At 44.0% G+C, this 23,327-nt stretch overlaps 1 protein-coding gene across 1 annotated transcript; it reads left to right on the forward strand.

The window, feature by feature from the left end:
* The first annotated feature begins 3,898 nt into the window (after positions 1-3,898).
* Positions 3,899-23,248, forward strand: atp8b1 (ATPase phospholipid transporting 8B1). Its single transcript, XM_035527137.1, is given in 26 exon segments — positions 3,899-4,037; positions 4,490-4,587; positions 7,780-7,893; positions 8,126-8,224; positions 8,344-8,405; positions 8,577-8,649; positions 8,954-9,024; positions 10,028-10,110; positions 10,636-10,794; positions 10,983-11,071; positions 11,301-11,491; positions 11,963-12,215; positions 13,262-13,418; positions 14,381-14,569; positions 15,790-15,902; positions 16,257-16,421; positions 17,164-17,275; positions 17,421-17,496; positions 17,679-17,805; positions 18,175-18,460; positions 18,673-18,896; positions 19,229-19,312; positions 19,678-19,923; positions 20,134-20,272; positions 20,514-20,644; positions 20,989-23,248. Coding segments are annotated over 26 exon segments (3,702 nt in total). The 3' UTR covers positions 21,211-23,248.
* The last annotated feature ends 79 nt before the right edge of the window (positions 23,249-23,327 follow it).

A 23,327-nucleotide genomic window follows, 5' to 3' on the forward strand; every position in this document is an offset into this window, starting at 1 on the left:
GAGATAGCGCGCATGCCACAGAAACTCGCCCCATGTCTTTGAGCTGTCATCCTTCATGCTTCCAGGCCGCTCAACTGCATTTTCTGCAGCGTTCGGCGGAGTAGCAGAAGTTCAAGCCGAGCGTGTAATGCGTGCTTTTGCGTCCTCGTAGACCCGGGTCGGCCAGTCTCCGTTTTAGTGACTAAGGGATTTCTGCGCATGTATTTGCGTAAAATTGTGTAATAAACGCTTCGTCTTTGCGCTCTGTTGGTTTTAATGGTTGTGTAACTTTCAGTAACTCAAAATTCATTTAATGTTTGTGATGTGTACATCGAGTTTTCTCTCTTTTCACTTTGAAGATGACTGGAATTAGTATATTGCTTTTAGGCCGTTTTGTGTGCAAGAGTGAAGACATTATCTATAAAACTAAGATTAAACAAAAACCTATGGACCAGTTTTTGGCTTGTATTGCTCTTCCCTCGCTGGTGAACGAGTTAACAAAGTACTTTAAAATCGTGAAGAAAGTCACCTCTACATAACATCTAAGCAAATGGAAGAAGCCATGACCATTCTGAGAGGAAGGGTTACTGATGGAAAACTTTCGCCTGATTTTCATTCATAATTGATGACACATTAGGCACGCGTAGCTACTTTAATTATTGCACAGGAATCATATATTACCATTCTAAAAACGGATTTGCATGCTCGGAGTCATACAAATGTGGTGGAGACTGGGCAGACGTATTTAGGAAAATAAAATATGCAAATCAACAAATGAATATTGATGAACACCAGGGCTCTGCAAATGAAGATGAATGAAAAGGCTCAGCAAAATTGGACTGAGAGTGGGAGATGCCGAGAGAGAGAGAGGGAGAGAGAGGTGAACGATTTCCCCTGAAACACGGGCTACGTCACTAAACAGATGTTTCATCATCCTTTTGGTGAAATGAATATAAAGCACCTTTAACAAAGTTCTACTTGGTTTCTTTTGCTAATTTATTTAGTTTTATAAATTCACCCTCAGGGGTAGGTGTGATTTTTTTTTTTTTTTTTTTTTTTTTTTTTTTTTTTTTGAATAACTGACATTTATACTAATGTGAAATAGCACAAATATTTTGTTCTTTGTTTTGGTGGCCTTTGTCAGAATCCGTTATTCAGAAGTATTTGGAACCTGTTTACACGATTAAAAAAAAGAAAGAAAAAAAAAGATGCCAAGATAAAGGATGAGTGAAAAAAAGTAGCCTGTGTGTTCCCCGCAAAACCACAAACCGCAAATACAAACGGAGGTCAAAAACTGCATACCTGAGAAGTCAGCTAAGGTGTGGACAGGGTGTAGCGACCAAGGTTGCATTCCACAAAACTCTATTGGGGGAAGGAGATTCCTAAAATATTCCTAAAGTCCAAGTTTGCTTCGGATATAAACGGAGTCAAGATGTTTGGTGGTGTTATTTTGTGCCGTGGAGTTCTAGGTCTAGGCCCGGTGAGTCGGGTGTGTGTTTGCTCTGCCCTGTCTGTCCAGCACATGGTTAACGTCTATGATAGCGGTGTTTTTATTTCTGCTGCTGGTTATCAATGGTATTGTTAAAATGAAAACCGAGCATAGATTAGATTGATGAGTAGAAAAGGCCACTATCAGGACTTTCAAAGGGCCAAGTTGTTTAGGGTTGGATGAACAGATAACCTGATTCATTCATTATCATGATAATTGAATTCTTTGTGCAGTGTATTGTTAAATATCTCCTCATTATCAAACGTGCACATTTGAGTAGTGCTGGAAATAAAGGCCTGTTGAGAGTGTGTGGCAACCCCCCCCCACCCCCACCCCGTCGTGTAATCCGACACTGTGGAATTCACGTTTCACAGGAGAGAGCTGACATTTTCCATGCTGTGCAAACAAGCAGAGTCTGTTTTCACTGAGACTGGATGACGTTGGCAAAAATGAACCTCTTCTAGAGTGACAGGCCATACAACGCGTCTCGAGCTCATCAAGTTAACAAGCCATGTGTTACTAATGATGGGCTTGCTGTAAAATATGCTCGGACTGCATGAATAAAGCAGGCTGGTGTTTCGTTACTCCTCATCGGTGGCTTCATTTCAGCACTTATAAACATCTGAATCAGAATGTTTAATCTGGTCCTGTTCAGGTTACATTGGCTTTCCTATTAAGTTCCACATTGACTACAAAGTCTTGCTGATGACTAATGATAATTTTGAAAGCTCCTATTGGTGTAATGCCAGCATATTTTATGATGGTTTAGGCTCCTATTGGTGTAACGCCAGCATATTTTATGATGGTTTAGGCTCCTATTGGTGTAACGCCAGCATATTTTATGATCTCTTGAAGCATTACAACCCCTCCAGATCACTCCCTCTCCTGCAGCAGGCTTACCTGCAATGCCCAGGGACAGTTGTATCGCCCCATTGTTTGCGTGTCCTGCACATAATTTACTGCATCTTTTTACTTTATGCTTTATAGTAATAGGTATAGAAATTTGTTCTCACCAAAAATAATACTTAATAATAAAATTATAATAATTCTTTAATACTTGATTGGTCTAGGAAATGGATATTTTAAAACCAAACCCTATCAACTTGTTGGCCCATTTCTGTGTGTGTGTGTGTGTGTGTGTGTGTGTGTGTGTGTGTGTGTGTGTGTGTGTGTGTTGTACTGCTCAGTCTATCCTTAACACAGGTACTGAAATGGTGGTTCCCGATAAACAAAGGTCACTGTGTTAAGGCAGTTTTTCCACTTACTGTAAGGGTGAAAAAAGCTGCGTGTGCGTTTGGGAGTCTGGCAGCACTAAAAGCTGAATCATGCTTTAGAGAACTTATTCCGTGTTGACATAGTGTTACGCGCCTGTTGCCTTCTGATTAGAAATTAACCATTTAATAGAAATTGACCATTAGATCAAATCTCAGTGTTGCATGAGATAAAAAGGTGAAGCTGTGTAAATGTACACTTAACATGCTGGTGATCCACTGCACAGTGTATGTACAAAAAGACCTTGTAGGAAAATGGACTGTGTCTTTTGTTTACACATCCTGTACGTGTTGTGTGTTCTGGTGCGGTTTTGCACACTGATGTAAATCTGGATTACCTTGACAAAACATCTTCCTTGGAGTCTTTTTGAGTAAATGAAAAACATTTGGTGTGAGTAAATTTGGGTCACGGATTCTTGTTCAAAACGTTTCTGTGAAAGAAGGCTTAGATTATATGGACTGCATGGTAGATTTGCTGAGCAGAGGGGGGAAGTTGGCAGCAACAGCACAAGCCTGCTTGGCACACACGAAACTACACCCGCAGGACACGCTTTAGCACGACAAGCTCTAATTATAGCACCTTCATTATAATGATCTCCTAATTGCTTAATGTTTGTTAGTGACTTCCTAATTGTTTTATCGTCGTTAATGAGTATTATAATTTTAATTCTTAACTTTGAGAGTTTATTTTGTAAATGGACTGGCACATGGTGAAGCTCCGTAATGTCATGCCTAATAGCATCAATGCTGTGGCAAATCTTCAAACTAATGGTGAGGTGTTGGGTTTACCTGCGATGGAAAATCATACTGTACGAGTATAAAAGAATAAGTACTCACACCCATAATGCACCCTAGAAAGTGTACTGCAGCTTAGTTTATTGTGTAAATGGCATAACCAAATCACACACTTCTGATCTTCGCTTAGTCTTGTATGGTTCTTTTAAAATCCTGCCACTCTGTGTGATCTTCTGAGCAGAACCATACAATAATTTATGTGGACATATGCCGTTTATTCTCTTATCAAGTTCAGGTTTTCGTCATCAAAAATCTGTCACATTTTAACGGTTTTCTTTTTTTTTTTTTTTCTTTCTTCCATTTGTCCTTTGTTGTCCGTCTGTTCCTCCTGCCCATCTCCCGTGCCAGTGTCCGGTCTCTCAGGATGAGTCGGCCACGTGCGGACTCCCAGGATTCCCTGGAGCCCGATGACGAGGTCATGCCATACAGCGATGACGAGACTGATGATGAATTGGGACAGGAGGATGAAGAGGTGCCACCAGCCATCCCATCTGTAGAACCCGGTGAGTCTCTGTTTGTTCTGCCCGTTTACTGAATTGCTGAGATTACTGAAATCTTATATGAAATTTAACACCAGCCAGCCGTACAGCATGCCACTCTTATGCACGGGACCCACCTTTTCGTTAGAATGAATCCTTGTTTCGTTGGGTCAAGCAGTGTCCTTATTGCTTCCCTTCTTTGAATGCGACCTCTAAGACTTTGATTAAGTGCAGTAGTCCACTAAGAAATTTAATCTATTGAGTTACATGACACGAGAATCTAGACTGGCTCATTTGTCGATGATGTTACAGGTGGTCTGCTATTTAGAGCCATTTTTCTGGACTGGGATCAGTGGCTAGTTATGGTCAAGGCTGTATTTAAGGTTCATCTGTCATTTAAAATTAATATATATATTTTTTTGTCTCAATCATTAGCATTTGTTGTTTTGTTTTTTTCTGTTTAATTTCATTTTCAGAAGCAGGATGGAAGGTCAAAGCGAACGACCGAGATTTCTGCAAACGTCCTGAATTCCAGAAGAAGTTCTTCCTGTGTTTTAAGAAGTGCAAGTACTCTGTGAGTGATAAAGACGTGATTTGGCTTTCTCTTGCGTGTAAAACCAGCAACTGAGCGCTCCTGAGTGCTGTATAAACCCTGCATCCCGAGGAGAGCTCGGTCCTGTACTGGAGAGAAGTGAGCGAAGCCAAGCAGGTCCCCTACAGTAGCACAGAGACGGTCAGCAGCACTCGTGACTGGAGTGCACGATTTTAGTCCATATTCTCATCCAGTTGAAGACAGAGGGACACGGCGTCCATAGCTTCGTGTGATGTGTGTTCCCGCTAAAAGGCCATTATAGCAGCAGCAACATCTATAAAGGAATACTCCATCTCTGACACTAAACATGTCACAGGCTAGGTTTAAGAGTAACAGACATTGTCTCCCAAAACTATAGACTACAGTCATAAAGCTAAGGGTATGATTTTTACATTGTGTACTAAATCTACTCGTTTGACAAAAACCACCCTAAACCATCGTAAACTACTCCAAGTGCTGAATTAAATGTTTCTTTTTTTTTTACTTCTGGCACTGGCATATATTTTAGAGTTTGTAGATGATCGTAATATCATTGAACAGCTCAGTGATGCTGATGCACGCATGCCGAGGTGATGTGGAAAATCTTTCAAGACGGCCATGACGATAGCAGTGACCTGAATGTCAACAAGACCAGAGAACTCGCTGCGAACCTCCGGAGATCCGGGAGGAGGTGTAGTGGAACAGCTACGGCAACTGCCAGCTGCTTCAGGCTCTGTGGCTTACACATGTCTGGCGGCTCTGGCAGTCCATCTTGCCCCTGACACACTCCTGCCATCCTGAAGCAGGGGCTGCAGTGTCTGCACTTTGCTGCGCACCATGCCCAGTAGCTTCTCTGTGCGCTGTGAATGAGAGTTGCACTCTGAGGCTTGTGCCGCTGGCACAGAAAAGCCTGCGTTGAATTTGGCCTGCCGTCAATTAATGAGAGTTGTGTCGACACCAACCCCCATACATAATTCAAGGCTCCAGCCACTCTGGCCACACACACACACACACACACACACACACACACACACACACACACACACACACACCTCCCTTCTGCTCTTTTGCAAGTGATACCGTGCTGTTGAAGCGCAAATTCCAAACATCAGCTTCTGCTCCACTCCAGCTCACATCCTAAACAACTAAAGCCCTGAGCATATTTGCACAATACATTTCGCCTCTGTTTACACTCACCACCCACTGAATTAGAAACACCTATGTTGTACCTGCACAGAGTGACAGATTTACTAGCCACAGCCATCTCGCAGGTTTGTTTTATAGGCGTATGGTTCCAGACTGTGTCCAGATGTCCAGACATCACTGGTCAGTTTCTGACCACAGGAGCACTGCTGACCACATGTAATGTGGCTGGACGAGCCTTCTCAGCACTGAATTAACACTGGTCTCGGTAGTGGCATGCTAGTACGTGTCGGGTTGGTGTGATTGCGTCAGACACCTGAGTGTTGGTGGACTAGTATCATCTACCCCACGACAATCCAGAAACCGACCATGGATGTATGATGACTAACAAATGAACTGTGGTCTCCGAGTCTCTATACAGCTATAGACTTCCAAAGTGATTCTAATAATTAAATGTTAGACTAGAAAAACCCATTCAACACCCACTATCAACCCGTTTCTTATTGAGGACATGGGACTTCACGCTTCCGCTGCCTTCCGTTTTGGTAACATGATCCATCTTATCCATTATGTCCCGTTCTCGGCTCCTCGGTGGGCCCTGAATTATTGCTGTAGGTGAAATCTTTGACCCCTTCTCCCTTTCTTGGAAGTGAGGCTCTGAACACGTGTGTTCCCTTAATCAGGAGACCCGAGCTCTGATCTGTGATTGCTGGGGAAACCATGATCACTGATCAGGTTCATCAGTTAGCATCTCCATTACCATCCCAGTTTGTTGGAGCTGTTGTTTGTTGTTTTTCCATTGACCCCAGACATTTGAATGTGGGATGTCATAACCAGCCGGGCTTTCCAACAGTGAAGATTTTAGGGAATGTCAGCACTTCCTTTTATTTATTTATTTACTTATTCAGAGCCAGTTTTATCTGCTTGATACCATCTATGAAGGTACAGTTTTTGTGTTGTGTAATTGGAATCCACGTAGCGTGTCAGCCACTCCCCTTGTGGGGGTGGGATGGGTGGGGCATAGCTCTGTCTGTTCATTTGCTATCTTGCTGTTGTGCACTGTAGCCTGTTAAAGCATGATCCTGTTGACTGTACTAGCTCATGACCACAGCAGCTGATAATTTAATGTTGCATAAACATTCTACGTCTCTCTCGTGTGTGTGTGTGTGTGTGTGTGTGTGTGTGTGTGTGTGTGTGTGTGTGTGTGTGTGTGTGTGTGTGTGTGTGTGTGTGCGTGTGCGTGGGTGGGTGGGTGGAACAAGGTGACCTCCACACTGGAGACTGTAGACCTTTTTATGAATGTGTGTCTTTGTTCTAACATTAAACTTTAAACTCTTAAAGTTGGCTTCTCTGACCAGCGGGTCAAACAGAATTTCAGATGAACAGTTCAGTTGGTTTGAATTCGCTTATGGGTCTTATTCGCTTTAAGTTTTAAGAACTGACTGTCTTATTATTTGATGTTGATTCAGCTCATTCCTGCTCAGGACTGTGGCCCACTTTTTGATTTTGAGAGTGAATGTGTAAACACAAGAAACACGAAGACTTTCACAGGGAGTGACCATCAACTTTGTTTCAGGAAATGTTTTCCTGGTGGACTGAAACGCTTCCTTGATGGTCTGCTGTAGAAGCAGACATTTACATTTATGGCATTTGGCAGATGCTCTTATCTAGAGCGACTTACAAAAGTGCTTTGTCATCTACTCATAGAACACATCCTAGCCAGCAGAGTAGGTTAGAGTTGAAGATACCATTGAACTAGAATGCTGTTGAAATACAGGAATCAATGCTGACACCCAGAAGTGCAAAACAAATATAAGCTCTATCTCAGGCAACAATAAGTGCAATAAACACTCTACAATAAGTACCAGTCTCGATGCTTCTGTTCCGTGAGTCTAAAAGATGGTGTCTGACTCTAGGTTTAAGCTAGGCTGATTTATGATTTCTGAAACTGACCTGAAGTTTTTAAGTCCTTAATTAGAAAACGACCTCGTTTTAAATTTGTCCACTGCAATCAAATCTTCATGACATGTTGTTCTTTTTGTCTGATTTTAGGGAAACGCCATCAAGACCTACAAGTACAACGCCCTTACCTTCCTCCCTCTGAACCTGTTTGAGCAGTTTAAAAGGGCAGCCAACCTCTACTTTCTGACATTGCTCATATTGCAGGTATGCTGGAGATCTTCGTGGGGCTTTTAAATATGTGCACTCAAACCCCGTTAAACTCACCCGAGACTTTACATGTTGGTGACTGATTTTCAACCTTCATGATAAGACACTTTTGTCTTTTGTTCTGGCCAAACACGTTTTAGGTATTTATGTACATGTCAAAAGTCTTCTGTGAACAAAACACTGAAGGGCAATTTTGGTTGTGTTGTGGTTGTCTTTTGCCTTTGAGTAGGTCATCCCACAAATCTCCACTCTGCCCTGGTACACCACACTCGTGCCTCTGGTACTGGTGCTTGGCATCACTGCTATCAAAGACCTGGTGGATGACCTGGTGTGTTAAGTGCACGTGTTTTCTTTGTGTGTGTGTGTGTACGCTTAAGGGTTAGACCTGTGAAACTTTACAATGCTGTGATGGCACCGGCCATTTTGACCTGTCCCTTGCTTTCTCAGGCTCGGCACAGAATGGACAAGGAAATCAACAACAGGAAGTGTGAAGTTATACTCAACGGCAGGTAGGCAGACCATCCTACCATCCTACCTCCGTCCCAATACGCAGGAGAAAACACAGTTAATAACTTTCAGAACTCTGTACTCTGTTTACTTCTGTTTTTTACTTATGCATTTTAATTCTTTAACCATTCGAACTGTTAATCTGCATTTAAAACCTCACTTTTATGCTTTAGGTTTCAGGAGGCAAAGTGGATGGACATTCAAGTTGGTGATGTGGTCCGACTGAAGAAAAATGATTTTATTCCTGTAAGGTCACCTAAGTTCACTGAGAATTTTTGGTACCCTTTGTCTGTTACTGACTATTTCTTTTAACATCAAATTCAGATATAGCATTTTCAAACGTCCTTTTGTGCATCTTAAATAAGGTCACTAGTGAAGGAGCGAGAGATTTGTTAGGACCTGCCGCAAACTCATGTAGGGACTGATGTTCACCCTTCATGTTTTGTCTACTTCTTCACTATTACTTTGTTTCTACCTTTTTTCATTGTCATTCATGGATGGTTTAATGTCTATTTCATTTCATTTTTGATTTCCCATTTTCCTCACACAGGCTGACATTCTGTTACTGTCCAGCTCTGACCCAAACAGCCTGTGTTATGTAGAGACAGCAGAACTTGATGGGTAAGAAATTAATTCCATTTTATCAAATTAAATTTGTCGGTCACTCACTTGGAAAAAAAAATTTTTGTTTGTTTTTTTTTGTTTGTTTCTTAACATGGACAATGTGATGCACTTTAAATTTCCAGCTAAAATGCTTATTAAAGAAAAGTCTTACGGAATCTCATTTGCAAAGATTAATTAAAACTATTAGTAAGCAGTGATGTTTTGGTGGTATATTATCAGTTGGTACTACAAAAAAAACTCAAACCTTTGTTCCTTTGTCTCAGCTCTATCTGTTTAGCTTCTGTTAAACCTGCTTGAGCATAAAAATGACCTCACTGCCCTAGTACCTATGTTAAGACAGTGCAGCAGACAGGAATTACTTACTGCTTTTAGGTATTGTCTTGCTTTTATAACCGCAGACAGAACATGATGGAACAAGCACTCAGCTGACTGCTCCGACATGGTCATAATAAAGAACCGTGCTGCGTAGAGCTTAATGGACAATTGTTTGATTTGAGGGTGTTTTAGGAACTCCACAAAACCAAACACATACAACACACACGTGTATACATCCGTGTACATCTTTTCCATACCATTTGAAAGGGCTCCATTTTCCATGTCTTTCATATTTCATTGCCACATGTTGTGCTGTTTCGTATGACCGGCGTCCTCGTCGGTCAATATTGGTCTTCCGTTTTGTTTGAAACTTTTAATGTTTCTTTGTTCAGTATTTCATTAGCAACAGACAGAGACCCGAGTCGAGACCTGAATACACAAAGCCTGTACCACAGAGATAATCTGCGATCAGTTTCACTGCTAACCGTTTCTATGTGAACAGTCATACTCAGAAGCAAAATTGACCCAGGAACAGTAATGACCTTTCTGCGGCTGCCTGCACCGTGAAGACCCTGTCCCAACACAAGTGGCCTGACTGGAATTTTCCACTGGAATCAGTACAGGAATAAAGCTGAAAGGTTTCACTGTATTTTTTTTTTTGTACTTTTTTGTGTATTATTTCCAGGGAGACGAATCTGAAGTTTAAGATGGGACTGAAAGTGACACATGAGAAACTGCAGCAGGAGAATCATCTGGCGGCGTTTGATGGTACATATTAACAACAGCTGCCTCACTATGAATCTTCAGATGAGCTTATAATAAAAATTTAAATAATATACTTTATATAGCACATCAAATACAGTAAAGATCCATCCCAAAGTGCTTTACAGTACAAAATTAAATACCTTAAATATAATATGCAGATAATATGAAGTAAAGCAATAACAGAAGTGGGGCTTTATTAAAAATATTAAAGATTAAAAATGCACAAGCTCAGATCGACAGTATTAGATGAGAACAGATCCCTCTCACCAAGTGGAAAAAATGGGAATGGATGAAATGTATACTTAAAAGAGTAGATAAAAATAAAAGAATAAATAGTAGAAGTTATCTAGTAAAAGCTGGAAGAAAGTTTTAAGTCATCATTTAAAAATGTCTACTGAGCTGGGTCAACTGATTAATTAATATGTCCCATGGTCCATGTGAAATTAGAATTTTTTTGAAATTTTATTTTAGTTTCATTTATTTATTTATTTTTTCAGACCTTACAAGCTTATCATGTGTTTTTCTCAGCTATGATCATGTGTGAGGAGCCAAACAACCGTCTGGACAAGTTCACAGGCACGATGCACTGGGACAGGGACGCGTTTCCCCTGGACCTGGACAACATGCTCCTCCGAGGGTGCAAGGTCCGCAACACGGAGGAATGCCGAGGTCTCGTCATCTTTGCAGGTGGGCACACACACACTCACACATACACACACTCTCACACACGCTTATACATGCATACAACGCTCCAGTATTAGTTTGTGGACGTTCCTGTATACCAGATGCACACCCACATTAATGTCTGAGCACTAATCTTATCCATTTACCTTTCCACTGCTCTCTCCATCTCTCCCGTTGCCCCCCCCCCCCAGGAGCGGACACTAAAATCATGAGAAATGGTGGAAAGACCAGGTTCAAACGCACCAAGATAGACTACCTCATGAACTACATGGTGTACACTGTAAGTCAGAGGCTAAAAAACATCCTTACAGAAAAGGTGTTACTTAGACCCCAGTCATGCTCACACCTGTAGGATGGTAGATTTCAGCGGAGCAGGAGTGTGTGCTGGCATAGGGCTTGGCCACCGTTTAGTGTTTTGGTGTGTTAGACATGTCCACCGTGCTATTTTACTTCAGCCGTCGGTGGCGAGCGAGAACCTAAGCCACCTCTGCTTTCTTGGCTGCGTGCAGATCTTTGTGCTGCTGGTCTTGATTTGCGCTGGCCTGGCCATCGGGCACACGTTCTGGTACGAGGAGGTGGGCAGCAAGGCTTGGTACCTGTACGACGGCAAAAACCAGACGGCCTCCTACAGGGGGTTCCTGAGCTTCTGGGGATACATCATCGTCCTTAACACCATGGTGCCCATCTCGCTCTACGTCAGGTGAGACTGAGGCGCCGGCCTTTTCACCGCAGTCACCAGGGTAACGTCGGGGGGGCAGGGGGGGTTTCCACACCACGTTGGCACGCTTCCCTTAGGTCCGGTTTAGTGAGCGTGTCTGAAAGAAACATTATCGCATGGCCTACTTTTAAGACCTGTTCCATTTTTATTTAGATTGATGGCTTTACCTGTGGAAGACGAAATGTGATATATACTGCAAACAATAGCCCTCCAAACAACATCACTCTGTTCCATTAATATTGGAGTAGCCAGCCTCAGACCAGCCTCCTCATGAACGTGTCCTCGGGGAAATTTGTTGAAGTGCTCAGGGAATAAAGTGTACTGTGATGATGCTGTACTGTAGTTTATTAAATACTCGTTGAATGAGTCATTTTTACCATCCGAATATTATTTGTGTGTGTTTGCTTGCCTCTGCGGGTCTGTTTTGGCTCTGACATTCGCTCTCGCTCACAGCGTGGAGGTGATCCGTCTTGGCCAGAGTAAGTTCATAAACTGGGACCTGCAGATGTACTATGCTGACAAAGACACCCCAGCCAAGGCACGCACCACCACACTCAATGAGCAGCTGGGGCAGATCGAGTACATCTTCTCTGACAAGACGGGCACGCTCACGCAGAACATCATGGCCTTCAAGAAGTGTACCATCAGCGGGCGCACGTTCGGTAAGCGCTGAGCCGAGAGCCGGCAGCCCCGCGCATAATGAGGCGCTCCTGTGCTGAAGCCCTGTTGGTGTGGGCAGACTGTACCTGGAGCTCCAGGAGAAACAAGCTTTTACTAGTAACTAGGAGGCGCGCATGTGTGCACGCACTGAATAGGCCTGTGTGTGTGTGTGTGTGTGTGTGTGTGTGTGTGTGTGTGTGTGTGTGTGTGTGTGCACATGGCTGGCTGTGGTTCTCTCAGCTTCCTGCGGTCTTGACTTGCTGAGCATTTGTCGTATTTGGGCAGGGTCCTTAACATTGCCCGGCTGAAGTCTGAGCTTAATGAGACACACTATCCCTTGTTGTAAGCTCAGGTGCCTCTGTTTGGACTTTGGACAACTTGCCACCTTGCCTTTGGGAACATGGCTATCTGAGACACTGTGTTTGTGTGTGCGTGCGCGCGCAGGCACGTGTGTGTGCATGTATGTGAGTACCTTTTGTCTTTTGTGGGAAACACTCAAACATTGTTCCAATGAGACATTACGCACGATACGTGTGTGTCGGACAGAGGAGAAAGTTTAAGCGCCGTCACAACAGGTTGAGGCACATTTTTACAGGCCAATGCACCTTCTACACGAGCAAACTTTACACAACTCGTCATGTGTGTTTGCAGGAAATGATTTAGCACAGTTGGGGGGGGGGGTATAGGATCAACCGCCTTGTTTAGCACAGTTGATGTAAAATGAATAATTTGTGACCTTTTGATGAATGGTGCACTTGCTGACTAATTTACCGAATGCTAACACTTGGTTTGGGTACATGTTTTTTGTGTTTGAGATAATATATGAGCTGCTTCTTTCTGATCTGTAGGAAATCCCACAAGTCGAGATGGTGTAACATTGGACAGAGAGAAGGTACGGAGCAGTGTAATACTACTACGTAATCTTCAAGTATTTTAGTATTCAAATGTGTTTACAAATTCATATATTCTCAAATTCATGTATTTATAACAGTGGTGTACTTGTGTAAGTACCTTTTTGTGTTGTGCTTTGGATGAAAAAGCGATTTTGGTGTAAAAACCCTAATGGTCATTTTGATTTCTCTGTGGACTTAGCCTGTGGACTTCAGCTGGAACAGGTACATGGACAGGAAGTTCCAGTTCTTCGACAGTCACCTTGTTTCCTGTATCCGCTCGAAGAAGGACCCAGAGATCCTGGAGTTCTTCAAACTGCTTTCGCTGTGCCACACCGTCATGGTGGAGCAGAAAGATGGTGAGCGGCTCTCGGAGAGCTTCAGCCTGTTGTGCGTGCGTGCGTGCGTGCGTGCATTGCAGCACTCTGAGCTCACACACTTTGCGGGGACTTCCTTTCAGGCTCTGTCACTCACCACCCAAAATCACACTTCATTTCAGGGCTGCCCTGAATGATTTTGTACTTCAAATATAGTTATTTAAACTTGAAATAAAAGGTTAAAAAGGACTTTATAAATACACAGATGCTTGTCGCGCGCACAGACGGAAGGTCTGATATCCGTAGTGCGTCAACCTCTCCACACCGTCAAGACTCTGCCAGTTGCATTCCGATTGGCTAATCACACTTCGGTGTATCCGCACATATGTGCATTGTTTTGTACTGGTCTGATGTGACTTAAAGTATTGTTGTTCCAGCTTTAGTTCAGCCTTAGCCAACAGGTAAAATGGTAAAATGAGCCTTTCACAGCAAGTTATAACCGTGAGACTGAAGACGTGTTGTGAAGTCCGTGGCATCTCATTATTAAAAGCAATTCCAGAGGTTTGCTTAAAGCAGCCAGGAATGAGTAAGAGAGACATCGTTGCTTATTTGCCGACGGGCCGCGGGAGAAGCCTTGTATTTCAAGGATGGCCGACTCTCTGTAAACAGCTACGGTTTCTGAATCAACCGAGTTTGTTGGTTGTGTGTCTCTCCTGTCAGTTCAAGTGAAAGATTAAGTGAAATACCTCACAGACCCTGGCACAGGTGTGGCTTACATGGAGAAAGGTAGAGATTGACGCTGACATTTCATCTGGGTGTTTTGACATCATTTTCGGGGCTAATGAATTTCTCATGAGCACTGAAAAGTGGAGAGAAGTATTACAAACTGACGGAATGAACTTCCTTTTCCTGCAGTAGTAGACACTAGCCTGGCAGTGCCAGACTAATAACTTCATGTACGTTAAAAGGATAATTGTTGCGGTTTTGCTTCCCTGCGCTTTCAGACGAGCTGGTGTACCAGGCTGCGTCACCAGACGAGGGTGCTCTGGTCACTGCAGCGCGGTGCTTTGGGTTCGTCTTCCTGTCCCGCACCCAGGACACCATCACCATCAGCGAGATGGGCATGGAGAACACGTACAAGATGCTTGCTCTGCTCGACTTCAACAGCGACCGCAAACGCATGTCCATCATCTGTGAGCGCGCGGTCTCCTCCTTCACCCGCTGCTCTTCTCGCTCGTTCTTATAAAAACATGCAACCCCTCTCTCCATGTCTGCATTCATTCCCTCGCTACCTCGCTCCCTCGTTTCTTCTCTTTACCCCTCGCCCACTAGCTACCTCGCTCCCTCGTTTCTTCTCTTTAGCCCTCGCCCACTAGCTACCTCGCTCCCTCGTGTCTTCTCTTTACCCCTCGCCCACTAGCTACCTCGCTCCCTCGTTTCTTCTCTTTACCCCTCGCCCACTAGCTCCCTCGCTCCCTCGTGTCTTCTCTTTACCCCTCGCCCACTAGCTCCCTCGCTCCCTCGTGTCTTCTCTTTACCCCTCGCCCACTAGCTCCCTCGCTCCCTCGTGTCTTCTCTTTACCCCTCGCCCACTAGCTCCCTCGCTCCCTCGTTTCTTCTCTTTACCCCTCGCCCACTAGCTCCCTCGCTCCCTCGTTTCTTCTCTTTACCCCTCGCCCACTAGCTCCCTCGCTCCCTCGTTTCTTCTCTTTACCCCTCGCCCACTAGCTCCCTCGTTTCTTCTCTTTACCCCTCGCCCACTAGCTCCCTCGTTTCTTCTCTTTACCCCTCGCCCACTAGCTCCCTCGCTCCCTCGTTTCTTCTCTTTACCCCTCGCCCACTAGCTCCCTCGTTTCTTCTCTTTACCCCTCGCCCACTAGCTCCCTCGCTCCCTCGTTTCCTCTCTTTACCCCTCGCCCACTAGCTCCCTCGCTCCCTCGTTTCTTCTCTTTACCCCTCGCCCACTAGCTCCCTCGTTTCTTCTCTTTACCCCTCGCCCACTCGCTCCCTCGTTTCTTCTCTTTACCCCTCGCCCACTCGCTCCCTCGTTTCTTCTCTTTACCCCTCGCCCACTCGCTCCCTCGTTTCTTCTCTTTACCCCTCGCCCACTAGCTACCTCGCTCCCTCGTTTCTTCTCTTTACCCCTCGCCCACTAGCTACCTCGCTCCCTCGTTTCTTCTCTTTACCCCTCGCCCACTAGCTACCTCGCTCCCTCGTTTCTTCTCTTTACCCCTCGCCCACTAGCTCACTCCCTCCCTCGTTTCTTCTCTTTACCCCTCGCCCACTAGCTCACTCCCTCCCTCGTGTCTTCTCTTTACCCCTCGCTCACTAGCTCACTCCCTCACTAACTTCCACACTGGACTCCGGAGTTCTGGTATCGGTGTGTATATAACTGTGTCCCGTCTGTGTGCAGTACGGTTTCCCGATGGCCGGATACGTCTGTACTGCAAGGGGGCAGACACGGTGATCTACCAGCGCCTCAGTCCCAGCTCCAAATACAAAGAGACCACACAAGATTCCCTGGACGTAAGGGGGACTCCTAATATGACCCAGTGTAATGATGGACAGTTAGCATGACCAATCAGAGATGTTTTAATGACGGTTCTCATTTCAGTCATGTATAGTTTAGGAAAGTCATCCTAAAGATTTATCGGAAAAGTGTGAACGGGTTTCATATAGAATTTAGATTGGAGCATGTGCAGCAGTTTGCAAAGGCTGTATAAGTAGACATAAAGCTGTTGATTGATTTAAAAGAAGAATTAAATTTCATACAGTTCCTTTTTAAAGTTCAAGCTGGTGAAAATGTCTTTGAATTGTTACTTTTCCAGATAGTTCTTCTTATTTATTCTCTCTCTCTCTCTCTCTCTCTCTCTGAGATAGATCTTTGCGAATGAGACCCTGCGGACTCTGTGTCTGTGTTATAAGGACATTAGTGAGTCTGAGTATGACGTGTGGTATCGTAAACACAAGGAGGCCAGTGTGGTCATGACCAACCGTGATGAGGCTCTGGACCACGTCTACGAGCTCATCGAGACCAACCTGATGGTAATCTCTCACCGTCCATACAGGCCCTTTTCTATTTGTATACTTTCCATATGGTGTGTGTGTTCACACACCTGTCTGTTCGGGTTGTTGCCAAAACTTGCCAAAGCTGTGTGGTGCTCTCAGCAGGATACAGTATGAGTGAAGAGCACTAGCTAATAATGTGTGTGTGTGTGTGTGTGTAGGAAATTAACTTTAAAACTGCACTCCTGAGACCTGTGCCAATGTTGGTCACATGGATGGATGGATTATAATTCTACAGAAACACTTTCTATGAATCCTGTATTTATAATTCATTGTAAATTATTTATAATGCAGTTTGTGGAATTATAGCTACATGTATAACACCTTATAACTCAATGGTATATGACTTTATAATGCATAATAAATATAATGCATTTATAAATAAAGGATACATAGGAAGTGATGAAGACTTTTATTCTTACCAGATAATTAACGTCCTTAACTGTACATCTTCCTGTGCTTAATTAATTGATCTCAGAGAAATCCTGAACTTTATAGCTTACAGTTGTACGTACTCCCACCCCAACTGCTTTGACTGGTGTCTACACGCCCAGGTGTGTTGATGCGGGATGCTGACCTGTGCTGTGCTGGTCCCTGAGACTCACCCCTCCACACACTATTAACTATCATTTCATGAACTTCATACTTGCCTGACCTCTTCTGGCCCACTGGGAAAACAGCCTGTGTAATGCCCACAATCTGTGTCTCCTTCACTGTGTAGCTGATTGGGGCGACAGCCATCGAAGACAAGCTCCAGGATGGTGTCCCAGAAACCATTGCCAAACTGGCCAAAGCTGACATCAAGATCTGGGTCCTGACTGGAGACAAGAAAGGTGCCCAGCTCACCTTTTGAACTTCTGATTTGGAGAACTGAGTTTGTAGTGTTTTGAACTGTGGAGACTGTAGAAGAACACAAGAAGTTAACGTGTTGACTTTGTAAACAGAACTGTTGAATTGTTTGATTATTGGGCTTCACAGAGACTGCTGAGAATATTGGCTACTCTTGTGAGCTACTGACCGACGAAATGAACATCCACTATGGAGAAGACGTAAAGTATGTGCCTGTGGACATGTGCTTACTGCTGCTGTACACATATTTATTATTCTAACAGTAAACCTCACACACACACACACACACACACACACACACACACACACACACACACACACCTGTGCGTTCATACACCCCCATTCACCCCTGGTCTCTGACCCTGTGTCTGCTCTACCTTTGCTCAGTGAGAAGCTGTCGGTCAGGCAGGCGAACAGGCGGAATCAGCCAGGCCGTGGCCGCAACAAGACGGTGAAGGAGCCCTTTTTCCCCGAGCCCAGCAAGAACGCTCTGATCATCACGGGCGGCTGGCTGGTATGTGCCTGTCGCCTAGACAAGCAACTGGACGAGAAAGACTGGCCAGCCTGCCAGGGTGTTCTTTCATCCAAGGGCAACTTATGAACTTTTGAAAACTATTGCACCATTTTAACTATTGTAAAAAAAAAAAAAAAAAAAATTTTTAAAAATGTAAGTCTGTTGCCTTTGCGTGGGAGCTGGTCGGTGTCAAAGGAAATAAAATTCCAAACTGTGTCAAGAATAACAAAAATCTCCATCATGAGTTAAGATTACTCACAGTATTGAGTTATCGTCCATTAAAGTACAAACAATTACTTTTCTCTCTCTCTCTCTCTTCCTGTCTTGCGTCGCACCCTTCCTCCTCCCTTTCTCTTCTTACATCTGCAGAACGAGATCCTGTATGAGAAGAAGAAGAAGCGCCGGCGCCTACGTCTGCGGCGTCTGGGGAAGCGCCCGCCGCCCGCCAACCCCCAGGACAGCCAGCCCATCGATGACTGGGAGAAGGAGATGCGCCAGTGCGACTTCGTAGACATGGCCTGCGAGTGCAGCGCTGTCGTCTGCTGCCGCGTCACCCCCAAACAGAAGGCCAACGTGGTCAGCCTGGTGAAACGTTACAAGAAGGCCGTCACGTTATCCATCGGAGACGGCGCCAACGACGTCAACATGATCAAGAGTGAGTAGACGAGCCCGGTTCGCAGGTCCCATCTCTCTCTCTCTCTCTAGCATTAACTGTTCAAGCCAGTTTAGCTTAGGGTAGGTGTTTCTAAGAACAGAGCTGGGCTTCTCTTTCCTGTGATGTCGTTCGGCCAGACGAGCTCCGTCTGAGTGAGCTTGTCACGGTGGCCGTGTGTGACCCACGTGTCTGTCCCGTGTGACCCACGACAGCTGCAGACATTGGGGTGGGCATCAGCGGGCAGGAGGGCATGCAGGCGGTGATGTCCAGCGACTATGCCTTCGCTCAGTTCCGCTACCTGCAGCGCCTCCTGCTGGTGCACGGCCGCTGGTCCTACATCCGCATGTGCAAATTCCTGCGCTACTTTTTCTACAAGAACTTCGCCTTCACCCTCGTCCACTTCTGGTACTCCTTCTTCAGTGGATACTCCGCACAGGTGAGTGGGGGAGGGTCCGCATCCAGACGCTCCTCCCACTTTAATCCTCAAACACATGCACAAGTCTGTTAGTGCTGTTAATTGTTGTTTAGTATATCTGATGCGTTTTGTAATGTTTTTAGAATTTAACAAGCACTGCGGTCTTTTGCTTTCAGGGTTTTCCATGATCATTAATAATACTAAATGTTTTGTGAGCTACTGTGATTTCATATTTGAAATAGAATTATGAGGGTTTTATAAAAGTCATTAAATAAAATTGAAAACAATTGTAACATTTATACCCTGTTTAATCACTACAGTTGGCTCATGAATGCTGTGGTGTGCTTTGCTAGATTGCCTATGAGGATTGGTTCATTACCCTCTACAATGTGCTGTACAGCAGTTTGCCTGTGCTGCTCGTTGGCCTGCTGGACCAGGTAATGTCTGGCTCTTCCGTTTGAGCTCAGTGCAGTGGTGGCTCAGGTACTTGACTTGTAATCAGAAGGTTGCCGGTTCAAGCTCCGCCACTGCTGGGCTCCTGAGCCGCTGGGCCTCAACTGCTCAAATTGTACTCAGTTATAATTGTGAGTCGCTTTGGATAAAAGCGTCAGCTAAATGCCGTAAATGGAACTCTTATCGTGTATTCAAACGATCCAGCGTTTTTGAGTTCCTGAGCTCTATCGTGTACTCAAACATTCACTGCTTTACCACACCTCTGTCATGTATTTGACCCGTGGTGGAAAATCTCCATTCCAACTTCTCTCTCTCACACACTCTTACTCTCTACTCTCTTTCAACATAGGATGTGAATGACAAATTGAGCTTGCGGTTTCCAAAGCTTTATCTTCCGGGCCAGCAGGGAGCGTTATTCAATTACAAGAACTTCTTCTTCAGCCTGTTCCATGGCATCTTCACGTCTCTCATCATCTTCTTCATCCCGTACGGAGCCTTCCTGCAGACAATGGGCCAGGACGGGGAGGCACCATCAGACTACCAGTCCTTCGCCGTGGTAACCGCATCCTCCCTCATCATCACAGTCAACCTTCAGGTACTTGATTGTCCGACAATATCCTGATAACTCTGTATATAGCAGCGGGCCAAACTGTTCACCTCAACATTTTAGGTGAATGTTCATATCAATGGCAATATGCAGTTCATGAATGCGTGTCTTCTTTTATGGCGCTTATAGCAAGTTTCTGTTCCCTCCATGGGGGCCCAATACAGTACTGACATGTTGTCATCTTCTGTTCTGGTGCAGATCTCTTTGGACACCTCCTATTGGACATTTGTGAACTGTTTTGCTGTGCTGGGCAGTATAGCCATTTACTTTGGCATCATGTTTGACATACAGAGTGCAGGAATACACGTCCTTTTCCCAACTGCCTTCAAATTTACTGGTTTGTATTACTGGTTTATATTTATATATATAAAGCAATAATATATTTGCTGGCTAACGGATGGCTCCAAATGATCCTGTTTGTTCATTTTTTTTTCCCCCCTTCTTATTATAGGTGATTTATCAATGCAGTTGTATATTTATAGAAAACGTTTGACCAACATTTTCTGCTTTTTTATTGTTTAATTACACTTGTCACATTGAAGTGGCTTTAAATGGCGCCCCCTGCTGTTATGTCCCAGGTGTAGCGGCGAATGCTTTGAGGCAACCCTACCTGTGGCTCACCATCATTCTAACAGTGGGCATCAGCCTCCTCCCGGTCATCTGCATCCAGTTCCTCAGTAAGACCATCTGGCCCTCGGTTGGGGACAAGGTACGGCCTCCCTGGTGACTGCGTGTGGATTAAGAAGTGTGTCTCATTTAGTGGAGCTCTGCAGAGTGTAGTATTAATGGGGTGCTACCCCCTTTCTGTGTTTGCACTGTCCTCAGTTCAAAACTTGATAACTTTCTTAACCTTCTTCTACAGTAGCAGAAATTACTGTATGGAACCTCAGTGCACGTTGATCATTAATCACTGTTTGCAATTTTGTAACAATTTTATAACAATCTTGCATCAAATGAAACGTAAAGAAAACTGCACTCTGTCATTTTATCTCTACTACTATCCTCTCTCTCCCCCTCTCCCTCACGCTCTCCCTCTCCCTCCGTCACTTGTAGGTCCAGAGAAACAAAAAGAAGTACGAGGTGGAGGAAGAAAGGAAGAGGAAGCCGCCGGCGTTCCAGCGCGGAGGCCGATCGCGGCGCTCTGCGTACGCGTTCTCTCATTCCCGCGGTTACGCCGACCTCATCGCGTCGGGCCGCAGTATTCGGCAGAAGCCACGCCCGCGTGCTGAGTTTAGGGACAGCATCAGGGAAGAACCCAATACTGAGAACCTCTGAGACACAACCTTGCCTGGGGAGGAAAATCGCTTGTGTATTTGGTTTAAACAGGACCTTGTGGGGGTGGGGAAAACAAGGCCATCTGCGCCGGTTCTGTCCTGTATTGGCCCTTAAGCACATCCCCTACGTCTCTCCTTTCTTTCTTTCTTTGTATGGTGAAAAAGATTGACCAGAGCCTGTGGGAAGGGCACAGGGTACGTGGTTTAAGGCCATAGGGGACTGCCCGGAGTAAAGGGTGGACCGGAAGAGCATGCAGACAAGGCCTATGTGAATAACCAGCACAAATAAAGTACAGGAGGGGCATATATCAGAGTTTACATACAAGGAAGGGAAGGCCAGTGAGTCCGAGTTGTGAACACTAACCACAAGTCGTTTTAAGGTTCTAACACTGCGTGACGAATTGTATAACTCAGGATTTTATCATCCCCCTTTTCCACCCCAAGGTGGATTACGTGGGATATAATTTGGATTTAAAGAACATCGAAAATGTGTTGGAAGTTCTGACGACCTCATTATCTGTGAACAACTGCTTAAAACACGTTGAAAACAAAGGTTATTACAATTTAGGGTACAATTTAGGGGATATTTAGGGTTCATATGATGTGGTAATGAGATTTCAGACAAGTGAACCTGTGGATGTAGAAAAAAGCCTCGTTTTTTTTTGTTGTTTTTTTGCAGCTAGTAAAATGTGAAACACTGGACTTTGTTTTATACAGCAGAGCTATTTAATGAAATGCTCCTTATTTCTGCTGTTGTTTATAAAATGTTTATTTTATATTCTGGTATTAAGATCACCTCATGTGTACATAAAACTGCCATTATCCCTGTCGGAGCAATATTTCTATTTGCAGACTTAAAATGAGTAAGCAACAAACTTTTACATCTTAACCCCTTAAATTTGAATATTAGTTTTTGCTTTTTCAAAGTTCCTGGCCAGGGATTGGTAAAAAAAAAACAAACAAAAAAAAAACAAACAAAAAAAGTAAAACAAACAACAACAAAAAACCCAAAACAAACCCAGCATGCAAGTATACTGTTCCAAAATTCAACAAGTACAAAACCCACACTGAATTAATAGCAAAGAAACCACTTAACTTCTGCCAGTGAACTGCGGGGACAACAGAACCAGGCCTCAAGTCCTCCTACATTTTGCACCTTTGGTGATCCTCAGCCAACCCGCCCCAGAGATGTGAACCTCTTCAGACTCTATCACATTAGTACCACGGCTTTGCACTTTCCACTTTCGCTCATGTGCAAAGGATGGTTTAACTCTTAAGCTGTGGGTGGTTCAGTTAGATCACATGTACTAACTTAAATGTATGAATGTTTTTGTCTTTATGCCATGTTTTTTTTTTCAGCACTCCAAAACAAGAATTTCAGAGCCTTCACTGTAAGGTCCTACAGCTGTCATCCTTTGTGGAACCTTTTACATTTTTAAAGCTATCTAAGGTGCCTGGATAATGCGCTACTAAGTCACACGGCTGTCACTGTGGGACCGTTGTGGGTATGAGTGTGATGTCTTGGAGGTGGAGTTCCTATGTTTACACTAATTATGCTGCACTCGCTCTCACTTCAGTCTGCTCTATTCTAGTTTTCTTGACTTCTTAACATGCACCAAGTTATGATCTCAAGGACTGATTTGTCATTGTCATTGCACAGCTTGTAGTACCATTTTCCTTCTCTGTTACATGATTTTGCATTCAGTTCTTAGAATTCAGTTCTCTTTTTTTTGTTTGTTTTTTTTAAACAGAACATTAGACCCAGTTTATTCTAATCCTGTTAATCTTGTACCTACACACTGGTAAAAGGGATACGTATTCTCTGTCATTTTAACAGAAAACTGTTACATGTTTAAAATCTGCCATACTGCGATAGGGGCTACCCTTTATGTGAAATAGTTAATATCCACAAGTTATTTTAACATTCCTGTTTTCTACATAGAAACAAACTCTGAATGACCAGCAATCTCAGTGCCTTATTCTCTGGAAAAAAAAAGCAAAAAAAAAGCTACTTTTTACAGAATATTGTTTTGTTTTTAACGTACTGTACTGTAACATACTTTGTACAAATAACTATAAATAAAGAATTAGTTGGATTTGTGTGTTGTGTGTAACAAT

Source organism: Electrophorus electricus, chromosome 6, assembly GCF_013358815.1.
Source record: "Electrophorus electricus isolate fEleEle1 chromosome 6, fEleEle1.pri, whole genome shotgun sequence".
Lineage (NCBI taxonomy): Eukaryota > Metazoa > Chordata > Actinopteri > Gymnotiformes > Gymnotidae > Electrophorus > Electrophorus electricus.